This window comes from Macaca fascicularis, chromosome 12, assembly GCF_037993035.2.
Source record: "Macaca fascicularis isolate 582-1 chromosome 12, T2T-MFA8v1.1".
Lineage (NCBI taxonomy): Eukaryota > Metazoa > Chordata > Mammalia > Primates > Cercopithecidae > Macaca > Macaca fascicularis.
The window spans coordinates 120,973,385-120,989,377 of NC_088386.1; the positions used below are offsets into that span (position 1 = coordinate 120,973,385).

General features: G+C 43.3%; 1 protein-coding gene and 1 long non-coding RNA gene across 11 annotated transcripts in view; one reads left to right on the forward strand and one right to left on the reverse strand.

The window, feature by feature from the left end:
* DOCK10 (dedicator of cytokinesis 10) overlaps positions 1 to 15,548 on the reverse strand; it is a 280,766-nt gene extending 265,218 nt beyond the window's left edge. For all 10 annotated transcript variants that reach the window (XR_012421525.1, XM_074010334.1, XM_065526527.1 and 7 more), the window contains exon 1: positions 15,144 to 15,548. Coding sequence is in view for 8 of the 10 variants with exons in the window: in XM_065526527.1 (XP_065382599.1) it covers positions 15,144 to 15,266 (123 nt within the window). In the remaining 2 variants the exon portion in view is untranslated. The remainder of the gene's footprint in view (positions 1 to 15,143) is intronic.
* LOC141408229 (uncharacterized) overlaps positions 1 to 15,993 on the forward strand; it is a 284,024-nt gene that overhangs the window by 51,624 nt on the left and 216,407 nt on the right. The gene's annotated exons all lie outside the window — the stretch shown is intronic.

Genomic DNA, 15,993 nt, shown 5'->3' on the forward strand with positions numbered 1-15,993 from the left:
GCAAATTAGTTGGGTCTTGAAAGGCAAGCAGGAGCTGAACAAGAAGAGAAAAAAGGAAGTGTCCTCTGGGCAGCTGGTGGCATGGGTGTGCATGGCATCCTTGGGTAATGCCCAGAAACTTGAGTGGCTGCAGTGTGGAAAAGGTTGGAGGAAAGAGAATACTAGAAAGTGAAGCTAAATGCTAGAAAGGTAGAGTGAAACCAAGTGAGATGTAATCTTTTGAGGGCAATAATCAAGAACATTAGCAGCATTCTGGTATGGCTATATCATGATCAGAGCGGTGTGTTCACAAGATGCAGGCAGAATGGAGGGTGGATAGTTGCCTGGGGAGAGACAGGAAGACAACTAGTGAGAAGGCTGGAAGGAAACCACAAGGACATTGCAAAACACAGTGTGGGGAAGAAATACTAAGTGACTTACATAGATCACTAAGGTCAGGGAGATGTCTGAAATATTTAGGAGGTAGCCTTGCCAGTACTTGGAGCATGAACTAATGTAGGGTGGCCAGTGGTGGAAAGGACTGAGCGTGGTTTTAGTTTGAGATTTCCTGGATACAATGAGGTATACAACTCAGGAAATAAAAGCAGATTTATGAAGCAAGAATATGTGTTATATCTGGATCCTGTTGGGTTTGAAGTAACTGAGGAACTTCAGGACAGAGAGATCAATGGGCAGAGCTCAGAGATGTGTGAAAGGATGAAATCATCAAGGGGGGTTTTGTGGGGAAGGCAGAGAGAATGGGGTCTAATATTAGATCCCTGGTACACCCTAATATTCAAAGCCCATTTTTCCTCAAATTGTTCCATGGGCTGAAAATATATCGAATAATACTTGATCCATTCTTCTGTGACCAGAAATATAGTGAATCTGTTTATTGATGAATCAAAGATGTCATTTTGAAGCAAATGTCTGTGTTAAATGGTTCAGACTATCTTTCAGAGTAATGATGATTGAGTCCCCGTACACAACTTAATAGTCCGCTTGTCAGGTCCCGTACATAGAGCGCATGGTTCTTCCCACAGGCTCCTCAGTACACAGTACTAGGGAATATATGGAGAAAGAAGTACAGAGCCTTGTAGGTCTGTGATCTGTCATGGATGAAATGTATTCTCACCTAAACAAAATGATGAGGCCTGGTCAGAGATAAAGCCCTACACAGACCTAGCCTGCACACCCAGACCAAGCCCCACTAGTCATCTTTCGTGACAGTCTAGGGTCTACTGAATCACAGTGAGCTCATTCTGAGATGCTCATGCCCAGGCACAGGAGCACAGAGGCAACTGGGCAGCACTCTCCTTGGCCCGATGACCACTGTGACAATGAACACGAATGTAGCTTCAGAACTCTGAGGCATGTTATCACTTGATCCTTGATATGGTTTGGATCTGTGTCCCCACCCAATTCTCATGCCAAATTGTAATCCCCAGTGTTAGAGGTGGGGCCTTGTGGGAAGTGACTGCATCATGGGTTAGGTTTCTCATGGTTTAACACCATCTGCCCTGGTATTGTGGTCTTGATAGTGAGTCTCACATGATATGGCTGTTTAAAAGTGTGTAGTGCCTCCTCCCTCTCTCTCCTTCTCCTGCTCCTGCCATGTAAGATGACCCACTCCCCCTTTGCCTTCTTCCATGATTAAAAGCTCCCCGAGGCCTCCCCAGAAGCAGATGTCGCCATGCTTCCTGTATAGCCTGTGAAACTGTGAGCCAATTAAGCCTCTTTTCTTTACAAAGTACCCAGTCTCAGGTATTTCTTTATAGCAGTGTGAGAACAGACTAATACAATCCTCATAAGAATTTTGTGTCTACTAATTTTACAAGGATAAAAGCTGAGGTCTATTAATCAAAGCCACATAAACAGAGGGTTAGATTTAAGAACTGTCTCTGGTGTTCTATAAAAGATAGTTCCCTCCACTTTGTTTTAGGATCAAAAAGCAGTGCCTGGGGAAGAGTTAGTCCTTTTAATCTTTTAATGCACTTTCTGAGCATTTTTATGATCGGTCCCACAGAGATGTTCACACCCTAATCCACAGAACCAATAAATACACTCATTTCCATGGAAAAGGGACTTTGCAAATATGATAAAGATGGAAGACCTGGAGATGGGGAAATTGTCCCGGATTATCTAGGTGGCCCAATCCAATCACCAGTCCTTCAGTGGGAGAGGAAAGCAGAGGCATGGGTCCAAGGGGTGCAACATGTGAAGAACTTGGACCATCACTACTAGCTTTGAAGGTGAAGGAGGGCGGCCAGGGTTAAGTAATGTGGGGGCCTCTAGAAGCTGGCAATAGACCTCAGTTTGTATCCAGCAAGAAAATGGGGACCTTGGCCCTACAGTCTCAAGAAACTGAATTCTGCCAACAGCTCAAGTAAGCATGAGACAAATTTTCCTCTACAGCTTCACAAAAGGGTCACAGCCTTGCTGATACCTTGATTTTAGCCTGGAAAGACCCTCACCAGACTTCTCACCTACACTACGGTAGGATAATACACAGATGCTGTTTAAGTGCTAAGTTTATATAGTCTGTCAGTGCAGCAACAGACATCTCTTAAGATCCTTTGTATCTCTGCAAAGTCACAGCAGCCCAGACTCAGTCAAGTTCTGATCATTGAGGGCACTGAGACAGCACACGCAGTAATTCTGATCACTAGACTTTTGGCATAATGTCAGCTTACAAAAATGGCTCAGGCCCAAGGGCACAAGTGGACCTCTCCCCGTGCTCATGAACTCGAGGAACACATTTTCAGCTGGCTGCCAAGCATAGGTCACATTTTTGAAACACCTGGGCAGAGTCGTAGCAAACAACAGGTAACACTGACATCACATATTCAAGAAATAAACCAGGCGTATGTGCCCAGGTTAAGCGAATGTGTACTATTTAAGTATCTTTACAGGTAGTGCTCTATTGGGTTTAAGGCTCATTCACTTTTACTGGAGAGCCCCATGGAAATATATTCTAGATTTCTATCTTATGAAATTACGCATATTGCAGATGGTGCACTGGGCTAAAGGAGAAAATAACCTGGGTATGAGTCCTCCCATGGCATTGCTCTGTGACCCTGACCACATCCATTTAAACCTCCTTGTGACTCAGCTTCCTTCTGTTTTATTTTATTTATTTACTTTTTTGAGATGGAGTCTTGCCCTGTTGCCCAGGCTGGGTGCAGTGGCACAATCTTGGCTCACTGTAAACTTTGCCTCCCAGGTTCAAGTGATTTTCCTCCCTCAGCTTCCTGAGTAGCTGGGGTTTCAGGTATGTACCACCATGCCTGGCTAACTTTTGTATTTTTAGTAGAGACAGGGTTTTGTCATGTTGGTCAGGCTGGTCTTGAACTCCTGGCCTCAAGTAATCCACTGGCCTCGGCCTCCCAAAGTGCTGGGATTACAGGCGTGAGCCACTGTGCCCGGCCTCTTTATCTATTTTAGACTAGATTTTCTTTCAGGTCTACATGTTTATGACTGTATAATCTCAAGAAATGTAGCACAGTTTTTCTTTTTTTAATTAACAATATATATTTCCTGTGGAGTTGGTATACAGAAATGCCAGCAGAAAGAATTTTTAGGACAGAAGACACCTTAAATCACTTAAGACAAATTAAAAATGTAAACATTCAACATTAGCTCAAAAGTGTGTCAAAGTGTGTTTTCATGAAGAGACAAATGCTTCTAATAAATATAGCAAAAGTTGTTATCAGTGGGTGGTAGAAGTGTGGGTGATTACTAGTGTTTTCTTCATTATTTTCTATATTTTGAACTATTATTATAGTAAAACTCACAAAAGCTTAGAAAATAGAGATGTAAGGCCAGGAGAGGTGGCTCACACCTGTAATCCCAGCACTTTGGGAGCTGAGGCGGGTGGATCACTTGAGGTTGGGAGTTTGAGACCAGCCTGGTCAACATGGCAAAACCCCGTCAATACTAAAAATACAAAAAAATTAACCAGGTGTAGTAGCACACGCCTGCAGTCCCAGCTACTTGGGAGGCTGAGGCAGAAGAATCACTGGAGTCCAGGATGCCTAATCTATAGTCCTGTCATCTCTAAGTATGACATTCTCTTTTCCCTTTGGCAAGCATTTAGTAAGCACCTACTATGTGCCAAACATCTTGCTGCCCTGGAAATATGGAGACTATAACCACGGTCTTGGTCTTGAAGGTCTCTCAGAGTATCAGAAGTGAAAGGGCAAAACCACGCTTCCTCCTCCTCCAGGACTGGCAACAGAGACACATGTTATTTGGACTGTGGATAGCTCTACCAGAGATCAGACTGGCTACCAGGGAAGTGGTGAAAGGTTATTTCTAGTACATCAGCCTCCCATTTCCATGCTCTATTATCCTAATGGGTCAGGGATCTTCCCAAGATACATCTGCTCAGGAATGGACTTATGCTGTGGAGTGAAATAAAGTCCTCACAACGCTGCCTTGTGCATTTAAGGTTGATGACTAACTGTGGAATAAAATGGCCTATACCTTGGTTAGGTATCAGTTGCTAGGAAGACAACGTGGGCACAGGGCCGAAGGCAGAATCTGCAGCCTTGACACCCTCTGAAATCACACTGGGTCCAGGACAGATCATATTACCTTTCCCAGGTGAGAGCAGGGAGAAGGAGGTGATAGAAGCAGAGACCAAAACCAGGGACAGACACAGAACTAGAAAATGAGAGGTTCCTGCTGCTTTTTCAAAGGCAAGGGAGACAGGATCTGGTAGCACAGTTCAAACTTGTGCTCACGTATGTTCTATTCATGTGGATGCTGACATGGCTTGGCACAGACCTTAAGCCAGAGACTGCAACTACAAACATTCAGCATGGGAACTGGAAAGCCTGCTTTCTTAAAGCATATGGGGCTTATCCTTCTCCTCAGGATAAGAAAGAAGGAAATGGGATTGTATGCTTGCCTCTGAGGCTCGATAAGGTCAGAAGAACCTGACTTGTTCAGCCTTTGCTACCACTGGCTGTCTTTTGCCAGTCTCCATTCCCCTAGCCCTGTACTCAGGATGTGTGAACAGCCATCCTCTTCATTGCATTCTTAAATAACCACGTTTTATGCTACCGTCTTCATCGGTGAAATACAAATGTGGTCCTAGATCACTGGGACCAAGTCTTCCAGTTGCTAAAATCAGATCTCTTAATCAATAATCACCTTATTAAGATGAAAATAAGTTTTATTTTAATTCTCTATGAAAACTCCTTTAAAAGGGTAAGATCTCCCTGGATTTTTAGGACTAAAGCATTCTTGAAGGTCTTGGTGTTCAACTCTGTGGTTTTAAAGACAAGAACACTGAAACTCAAAGAAGCTTAAAAACTTGACCAAAGTTACACTGCCTGGAAACCACTGCTTCCTAATGCTAAAAAGACACATTTTTCAAATCGATTGGACAGAAGCCATATAATGGCTTCTGACTTCAAAAATGGAAGTTAATGAATGAACTTTCGCTGTTAGCACTCAGAAAGGTTCTGAAAGCATCTTATCTCTGCATGTTGGTATGCCAACAAACTTTATTACTAGTAGTTTCTCATGTAGGACAAATTTATAACCCACCATAAAGATATGTTTCAAAGAAAACCTAAAATACATTCTTTTCGCTTCAGAATAAAACTTCCTTTGAATGTGTCCAATTTTTAAACAATACAAAAAACAAAAAAAAAGTCTTTAAATATTAGTTCTCCACATATGCACTATCTTCAAAAATATTGAGTTCCAACATCACTTTCATGTTTGTGAAGATTACTCAGCTGCCATCAATTTCCATTTGTCATTCTAAAGAGCTGTGACAAAAGGACATTTAAGAGCTAATCAAATAAACAATGAGTATTTGAGAATAATTTAATTATCATATTTCATTGAACAGCAAATTTTGTTAAGTTTTTTGTTTGCTTGTTTGCCAAGTCAAACGTTCATGCCTGTGTTCTTTTTATAGAATGTTTAATTTGAAAGGCCAAAGAGTCACTGGTCATTTTGACAGCCTCAATTAGTCATTTAAGTTGGTAATTACTAAGATAATTATATGAAGAAAAATCTCATTGTGTTAATCCTAAATGGTGTCATCTTTTCAAATAGAACCCTTTTCAGATTTTCAGATCCTATTGTTAAACTCTGCCATTTTGGTATTTAATTGAAATTAAAGAGCTGCCTAGCTTCCTAAATTCTACATGTCTGAGAGGAGGTATGCTGACATTGAGTTAGAAATACAGTATTTTCACATTTAAGCTGCCCAAATTAAAGAAACTTTTAGTGATTTGGTACTATTAATTCTTTTTGTTTGTTTGTTTTTTAACAGAGCCTCGCTCTGTCGCCCAAGCTGGAGTGCAGTGGCGCAATCTTGGTTCACTGAGACCTCTGCCTCCCAGGTTCAAGCAATTCTCCCACCTCAGCCTCCTGAGCAGCTGGAACTACAGGTGCACGCCACCATGCCCAGATAATTTTTGTAATTTTAGTAGAGATGGGGTTTCACCATATTGGGTCAGGCTGGTCTCAAACTCCTGACCTCAGGTGATCCTCTCATCTTGGTCTCCCAAAGTGCTGGGATTACAGGTGTGAGCCACCATGCCTGGCCGGGACTATTAATTCTTCTAATCTCTGAGGCAGATATTTTCACTTCAATCCAACTGCAAAATATTAACGTTTTCAAAGGCAAGTGTTTTTCTGTATTGCCACTAACTCAGTCACATTCATTAAATTTTATTATTTCTACCTCATTAAATGTAGGTCAACATTTCGAGTCCAGCAAACACAAGCATTTATTTCCAGCCTGCTAACACTGCTGTGAAAGATAAGAAGTAAACAAGTCTCACTTCAATGGGGGGGGATAAAAAGAACCATCAACCTTCTTATTTGTAAACAAGAACACCAAAATCAAGACTACAAGAGATAATGTAACAGATGTAATGTTGCAACCAAACCGCCCCCCACCTCATGCTTATCTTGCTAGAAATGTATTTCTATAGAAAGAGAGGAATCAAATAATGCCCCTTTCACAGTTGAAGGAGCCTTTGTTTGCAAAGCTTAACTCACTCCGTGCCAGTTCTGTCCTTGGGAAATGTCTGAGCAACAGTGTCCAAAGTTGATGTCACTCCCAATATCCCAGGTTGCTGAGATGTCATAAATGAAAGACTGTTAAGCAGAGAAAAGTAGCCACAGCTCTTCTTTTGTCAAGAAACTCTTTTTTAGAAACTCTTCCTACAACTAGTACTCTGAGGGTTTCTTTTCTCTCACTGCTTTTCCTGATGGATGCAAACTGCATGTTTAATGAGGTCCTTCCTGCCTGGTGGAGCTGGGAGGCAGTTATAGAGTAGTCAGGAGGAACAGGCTGTGGAGTCAGACTGTGTGATTGTGGACTCTGGATTCACCACTGAGGAGTCATTTGATCTAAAGAAAGTTCCTGATCTCTAAGCATCTCTTTCCTCATCTATAAAATGAGGATACCAACCTTTTGCCATCTGGTTGCTATGAGGATTAGAAGAGGTTGCACAAGTCTAGTACTTGGCACACAGGACATGCCCAATACCTTTCTGCAGGATTGCATTTCCAATGCTTGCCAAGATTCACAAGTAGACTGTGAAGAGGATGACACAAGGGCCGTCATTATCAGATGCTAACAACCTGGACATTTTAAAGTTATAATTGCACTATAACCTTTCAGTAATGTGCATTCAGCCCACCTTCTGACTTTCCTTAAGCAACTAATGTGCAGTAAGAATGGAGACTCCACCCCTCTTATTTACCAATAGCAAATATACTATAAAAGTAGTGAAACAGACAAGTTCTCTCTTTTCAATAGCACTTATATTCCAAGGCAAGAGGGTTGGAAGACAAACAAGAAATTAAATCAATAAAAAGATCACTTTAGATAACAGTAAGAGCTATGAAGACAACTAAACCTCGTAATGAGATTGAGAGTGTTGAGGGTGGGGAGCCTAGTGGGAGATTCTCTGGTAGGAGGAGTAACATTCACCTCACCCTGAAACACATCTTCAGGGTATGAACTCTCACCCTCTGGTAATCTGGGATGACCTTTCTGAGAAGGTGACATCTGAGAATCTGAGGGATGAGAAGGAGAAGTTGTGAGAACTCTGGGACAAAGAAGTGGGAAATTCAAGAGCCCAGTCACCTAATCCCCTAATTTCACAGATCAGGAAACTGAGTCTTCAAAGAGAGAAGGGACTTCATCAAGGGCCACAGAGCCAGGTTTGAAATTCTGGTCTCCAGACTCACAGGCTCTGACATTTCCAATACCAACTCCCATTCATTAGAATCCCATATGGCCAAATTGTTACAAGTGCATAATGGAACTCCAACATGGATAGTCAAGGAAAGAGTATCTCAAGATGATGGTGAAGCACAGCCCATCAAAGAGGTCATGAACCACATTATAGCATATGGGGAAATCAAGATCTTTAACTCCATGGAAGCCCATTCTTACTGCATTCAAGCATGAATTCAAGAGGTATCACTTTTTCTAGGAGTCAGTGACTGTGAGAGAGAAAAACATCTTCATGATTTTATGATTCTAGCAGTTGGATTTTCTGATATCACCAATTATTTTCAAATCCCTAAGGGTTTCACTCAATACCATATCAATATAGATCTTATATGTCACCAAGGAATCAGTGTTAATTGTGTGTTGTATTAGTCAGTGCAGACTGCCATAATAACGTAACATAGACTGGGTTCTTTAACAACAGACATTTATTTTTCACAGTTCTGGAGGCTGAAGTCTGAGATCATGGTGCTACCATGGTTGGGTTCCTGGTGAAAGCTCTCTTTCTGGCTCGCAGATGGCCGCCTTCTTGTGTCCTCACATGACAGAGAGAGGGCGATCTCTCTCTCTCTTCTTCTTCTTTTAAAGCCACTAATCTTATCATAAGAGGTCCACTCTCATGACCAAATCTACCCCTAATTACCTCCCAAAGGCCTCACCTCCTAATAGCATCATATAGGGGGTTAAGGCATCAACATATTAATTTTGGGAAGACACAAACATTTAGTTCATAACACATGTCTTTCATGAGTTGAAGTAATTGTACTTAAAATTCTCTGTAGGAGGAATAACATTCGCCTTACTCTGAAACACGTGTTTAGAACTCTCACCCTACAACCGAGGGTGAGAACTTGTGCTGACTTAGATAGCAATTATTTAAGTATGTTATGGAATTTTTTCTTCACCTGGAAAATTAAGTTCACACTACAATTAAGGGGCTAGATGGTAGATGAAGGAGAGAATATAACACAAACAAGTAACAGATTTCCTTAAAGCCATTTAACAATGAACCAAATCCCATTTTCATTTCTAAGTGGTGTAGACCTCATCTCTGCTTTAAGTAAAACTTTCAAATAGTTGCAGAATAAACCACATTGTATTGGACCCTCCTCAATTGACTTTATCTAACAAGATACTGCAAAAGTGTGGCTGAAGATGTAGGTTATTTTCATGTTTCTCAAATTTTAGTGTCCTTGCAAATCACTAGGGGATCTTATTAAAATGCATTATCTGGTGGGAGCCCTTGGATTCTGTATTTCTAGCTAGCTCCCATGTGATCTAATGTTGCTGGTCCTTGGACAACACTCTCAATGACGGGACTCTATCACATCATGCTACTGTTTGTAAAAACCCCAGGAAAAAAAATCTTGTCTCTTAAATTTCATTATAAGTTAATGCTGAATATGTCTAGAGCAAATTTTCATTTATCTAATGGACTTCTTAAATCTCATGGCTGATGGTGTTTTTCTCTTTGACTTGGTCACCAAGAAGCACCTTTAACAAAACTATAGGACTTAATAGTGATGTATTTTATTTACTGGTCCTAATGACCTACACCTGATTACATCTAACTTTCCGAATATTGTTTTGTTTTTTTTTCTGGCTAATATTGCTTTTCACTCCTCTTACTATATTTTTTTGTTGTCATCTCACATGCATCTTTGTAAGATACTTAGGATCCCTCCTTCAAATAAGATAGAATGTGAATAAAGAATCCCAACACAACTTAGTTAAATGGAAATCCATGCTCCAAGACACACAATGCATTGAGGAATTTCAAGCACATGTGAGAGTGGGGTAAGCAATTGAAAATGGAGAAGCAGACAGTTTTGAAGTAGATTGCAGGAGGATTAACCTCATGCTCTTTCACAATTTTCTTAAGACTTTGCCATACAGGTGAGATGGGGATGGCTGAGTGAGTTCATATTTTAAAAACTTAACTATTGAAATTCCGGTTGTCTTGGGAAGATCTATTATAATCAAGGGTACCTGGAACAGCCTCTGCTATTGCAACTAACCTCAGGGGAACACTGGAGTGAATACTGACAGGTACTCTGAAGCACTAGTGGGAAGAACAATTTTCCTATTCCTTAGGGAGAACTACATTTGGGGTAGATCAAAAGGCAACACCAACCAACATCAACTACTCATATCCACCAATTTGGAGATGCTTTTAGAAACAGCTAAAAAACTGGAAGGTAACCCCTCCAGTTTTCTATTCAAAATGCAGAGGAGGTCCCTGTCAGTTACTTAACTTAGGGAAACATGTTTAACCCTATGAGTCTCACTGGCCTTCTCTGTATTTTGCAACAATAATAACTTCCTCAAATGATTGCTCTGAGAATTATATAGAATGCTTAACACTGTGCCAGGCACATCGTACATTCTTAACAAATGGTTTACCATCATGCATTCATTATTGCTTTCTTTTTCTATGCTAGGCCTTAGAGAATCTGGTTGTGAAGAAAAAGACAGCCAAAACCTATACATGTTGATTCATTCTTTCAGTCTTTGATCCTTCTAGAAGTTTTCTAGAACCCACTTGTGGTTACTATTTATTTTCAAAGTTATTTCTCCAATGCCCTTGAGAAATAAAAAAACATTGGCAGACACATCAGTAACATTCAAACTTGATCTTGTAAACTAAGTTTGTGTTGACTTCTTCTCGAGGCAAAGAGGTCAAGGGACTTTCCTCATATGAAAACACAAACGTGTGATTTCTGCTAAAGCATAAACACCCTTGTCATAAAGGACTCTGTCCAAAACAACAAAAAACAAAACAAAACAAAAAAACACAAACAAAACAAAAAGACTGTGCTGTGAATGCTAAACAAGCAGGCCCTTATATTGCATATTGCTTTTAAACCTGGACAGTGACAGCAAAACAAGTGCTTCACTTTCATTCACTATCACTCTCTGCATCTAGCATATGACTTTTGGGAAATTCCAGTATCCCCCACTCAATTAAAAAAAAATCCCTCCTACTCTCAACTCTTGAATGCCACCAAGTTCAGAGGGGAGAAAAATTCTTCCTTCTAGGAATTCCTCATGCTCATTAAACATGTTTACATATTCATTACTTCTCAATCAAAGCTCTTTGGTTGGTCAAAGGTTCTGCTTCTTACTCAAAGCTCTCTAAAATATCAAAAGTGGTATTATTGGAGGCCTGGAGAGTTAGGAAACATCACAGAAAATAAATAGAATTTACCGAAATAAATACTTTCCTCTCTTTACCCCTTACCCTTTCTGGTTGGGTAGGAAGGGAGAAAACTTACTGGTTAAGTATAATCACTTCTGGCAGGATGCTTTCTCTTTAACATAAGTTAATAACAAATTAGATACAATCAAAAATGAGGAGTTTTTGTCTAATAATAGAGTAAATATCATAAAGGCATTAAAAGTGCGTGTAACTAAAGTGGTAAGCTCCGAATGAACGACTTTAGGCCAAAACTGACCAAATGATTATTTGATCTCTACTAAATGCTTCCTTTCCGTCATCTGACTCTATGTAGATCTCATCCTTCTGGTTACCTGAAGCCTTCCATTGCACTAACCCACCTAAAGCATTCCATAAATAAAACCCTATTTCTCTCAAAGTGACAGATCTCATGGGGTGTTTGCAAAAAGTTAACCTATACTTTTTTAAAAAGTATGTTTCTTTGAAATGCTCTCAAATACAATATACATGCAGAAAAGTGCACAAATCCTAAATATGTATCTTAATGAATTATAGAAAGCTATGGAAATGAACTAATTCATGCTAGGGTACAGATACACCTCATTCATTTTAAAAGATGAGCTTCTTATCAAAAAGGAATTTCTCATTAGTGGCATTACAACTTTGAAGCCAACATGGAATGTATATTCAACCAAATGTAATAAAACACTCCAGTTCTGATATGAGACAAATGTTCCGAATCATTTTCGGCTGAAATTTTACCCTAGAGAAGCTTGCTTTATGAAACAATCAGGAATGAGATTTCAGGAAATTATGTGAACTTGACTTGATCCTTTGAATTGATCTTTGAATGAGTTGTCTTTCATTTATTTTCCATGGAGAATTTTAGGATAATGAAGGAGCAAATATTTCTCCTTTTGAAATGTATGTTTTTGCTCATTACTGTTCTTGGGAGGGGTGAAGAATAAGGTGGGTCCTGTCTAGGAGGCTGCAAGTACATAAGCCTACTACATACAGCGCCTTGGGTAAAAACTGACATCAAATTTGCTTTGGCATACACCTCTACTGTCCTCAACTGCCTTAAATTTTGGCTTTCCCAGTCATTACCCTCACTCAGCATCTCCTTGATCTCTGCTCTCCATATTCAAACACATTTTGAAGGCTTCCTGTCTTATTTCTCTCTGTGTGTGTACACACATCCCATTCTCAGAGACCAAAACTACCTTGTTAATCTGACAACCTTTTCTAAACTTATTGGATAGAGCAGAGTTCAAACCCTATGGCAAATTTTCGGCAATGTCCTGGAGGATTTGGGTCCCCAAAACAGGGATTTCAGAAAGGGGACTATATCAATCTAGCAGTAAGATAGTTTTTCTCAGCAGGACTTTCTACTGTCTTTCAAATACCTTGCAATAGAGGATGGCTTGCTCCAATACACACCCACAGTTCTATGAGTCTGTATTGAAGTCGGGTACCCATAGTATTTTCCCCAACATCCTATTATTTTTCACCCTTGACAACCATGTTTTGAGAACTTGAAGCAGCAGATATAAAGAGTCTTAAGGGATTGGATCAATGTAGGCTAAGATTAGTCTCTACCACATAGTCCAACGACAAGGTTTTAGGTTAAAAAGGGATGCTATACCCCTACAGAATCCCACCGAGTTCAGGTGCCAGTTCAGAGAACTCATCACCTTCCTGTTTCCCTTCAAGAGTTAACTGATGGGATGGAATGCAAAGCACATGTGTTCTTGCTGCCAAAATAGCAGCCAAAACTGCCTGCCTAGATGTGTAAGATCCCATGAAATGTCTTGGCAAAAGCTAGTTTAGGAGTGTTGGCCAAGGTGCTGAAGCGAAGCAAGGGGAGTCAAGACCACCTTTGCCAGTGAATCTCCCCTCCCCCATCTCTTTTTGAAGACACCAAGCTTATTCATTTTGACAAGATACCCTAGGATTTCAAATCTGACATAATTTTGGAGAAAGCTCTGTGTGTGTGTGTGTGTGTGTGTGTGTGTGTGATGTGTAGAAGGGTATGGGATGCATACTCTGTAGAAATTCTAGTGCTACAAAAATTCTAGGAGAATCTACTTAAAAAAAACACAACACTTTAAGCTGTTTATTCCCATTGAACGCTTTGTGTTTCTATCAGATCCTCAGTGAGATTCAGTCCAATGAGTCAACTGCAAAATAAAGTTATTGTCAAGGGAATGGCAGAAAATGACAAAATCACAATCCTGAATTATCATTCAGGTACTTTCTACTACTGTCTGGAGATTTTCTTATCTCTACTTTTACTCGAATTGAATCTTTCCTTCGAATGTTCTTTCGAACAGTTTCTCTTTGCTGTCCTGAAAATGTGTACGCTGATAGCAGAACCACATGCTGTCCCTGGCACAGAGTGAGCTAACGGTTGAACCACCTCTGGGTAACTGCGGACTGCAGCTACTGTAAGTGCAAGAGAAGGCACCCTGGCCACCAATTCGTTTCACACTCCAATCACCCTCGCCCGCTCTACACCCCCTGGGCACTCGATGCCTCTTCCCTCTGCCAAGCAATTTGCTTCCGTTCTGTTCAACTTTCCGACCTCTGGCTTTAGAGAATAGTCCTGGCTGTGGGAACTGGCTCTGGGCAGCTTTTGGCGCCCTCTTCATTGGTGACTGGCAAGAGTAACACTTTCACACTCTTAAAAAGAGCCGTTTAGTTCCTAATGATATTTACTGGCAAAAAAGAAAATGAAACACACAACCCGGATTCCGGTCCACCAAACGCAGGCCAAGAGCGCGGCTGCTGAGCCTCGGTCTTGCTGAGAGGCTGTTGTTCCCACTCGCTTCCCGTTTCCACTAGAATTGATTTGTCTCTTGCCACCTCTCCCCTGCAGTGTGGATCTACTGCAACGCAGGAACATCTGGGTTGGTATGGAGAGGAGATCCTAGCATCAGATGCTGGCTGCTGCCCCAGGGACTTCCCGCGGAAATCACCCAACACTTAGAAGGCGTTTCAATAAGGAAGTAACCAGTAAAGCACTGCTGGCGGGAGAACCCCGCGAAACATATTAGAAAAATACCAGAAACCGCTGGAGACCTAATGACCCATGTCTCCTCCAGCCTGTGTTCCTCAGCTCTTTCTGGAGGAGTATTAAGTGGTTTGTGGGTTTTTACCCTGCGGTGGGAGGGTTGTTCCAAGTACATCTATTTCCGCGACAGTTAAGGTCGGGGGTCCCAGCTCTAACCAGGGCGAGGACCACTGACCGCATCCCTCTCTCTCAGCGCACTGGTCTGTTCGCTGGAGGGTGAGAGAGACGCGCAGATCTGTGGACCAAGGGGTCCCGTTCTGTAGATCCCCCCGACCCCACCCGGGGTCTCTGGCACTCTTATCACTTAGCACCAATATGACTGGCAGTGCATTCCGGTCCCTTCCCGCCCCGTTAACCCCCCTGCACATCCTCTCCTACGCTGCGCTTCTGCTGCCCACGCAGCTGTTCCTCTAAGCGTCCCGCGTGCACAAACGCGCCCCCGGTCCTTACGCTTCGGTGGCGCTGCCTCGCGGAGGTGGCGCCGGGGGCGCCCGCAGAGGCGGCGGGGGAGGGAGTGCGGAGGAGAGGACCCGCTAGCTGCGGGGACGTGGGCCCGCCGAGCTTTTGGGGAGGCCGGGCTCCGTTCCCCTCGGGCGCCTGGGGCGCGCGGGAAGGCGCGGAGGACGCGCCGCACTCACCCGCTGTTGCTGCCGGCTGCTGACGACCACCGCGGCGGCGGACGCGGCGCTGTGCCGGAGCTCGGCCGCCTGCCCAGGTCTCAACAGGCTCCGGGTGAACCTGCGGGTCCGTTCACCGGCCATCGCCCGCCACGCCGATCGCGCCGCTGGCCCGGGGCGCGCGTCCCGCCGGTCTTCCCCGCGCCAACCTTCTCTATCCACCCGCCGTTCAGGAAGCGGAACTCGGAGTCTTTCCCCCCCTCTTCCTCGCTCAACTCGCAAGAGGCGGGTTTTTCTCTCTTGCACCCCCACTCTTCCCACCCCCTTCCCTCCTCTGAAGCTTCTCGAAGACTTTCCAAACTCTGCGCTCCCCCGGGCGCGCGCGGCCAACTCGGCGGGTGGCAGGGGCCCTGCAGCGGCACATCTGGAGCGGGCGTCGCGGGACGCGCGTGGGGCGGCTCCCGCCCGCGCCGCCCACACGGGCTCAGCTGGCCGGCCGGGGCTGTCCACGCCGCCCGGGGGAACTGCAGGCTGCGGGAGAGGGGGAGGGCGGCGGGCGGCCGCCGCGGGGCTCCGGGCGGGGCCTGTCCAAGGCTGTCGCCTGTCCAAGGCCATCAGCCTCATTTGGAGGCTGCTGGGAGAGTTGGAGCCCTGGATGCATTTGCCGTTTAGACCTCTGTTTTGTGGGTCCGGCGAGTGGGTGGGGGCCAAGCTCGGTTCGCCCTGCCATCCTCGGGAAGGGGTCAGAGGTTTATTAAAGATCTGGTGGCTGGGATCCCAGCAGCATCACCCACGCCAGCGTTTGGTAGGCTCACTTGCCAGAAGTCCATGCTCAGGGCCTTGGAATAAGCTTCCCCATTCATTCACTCCT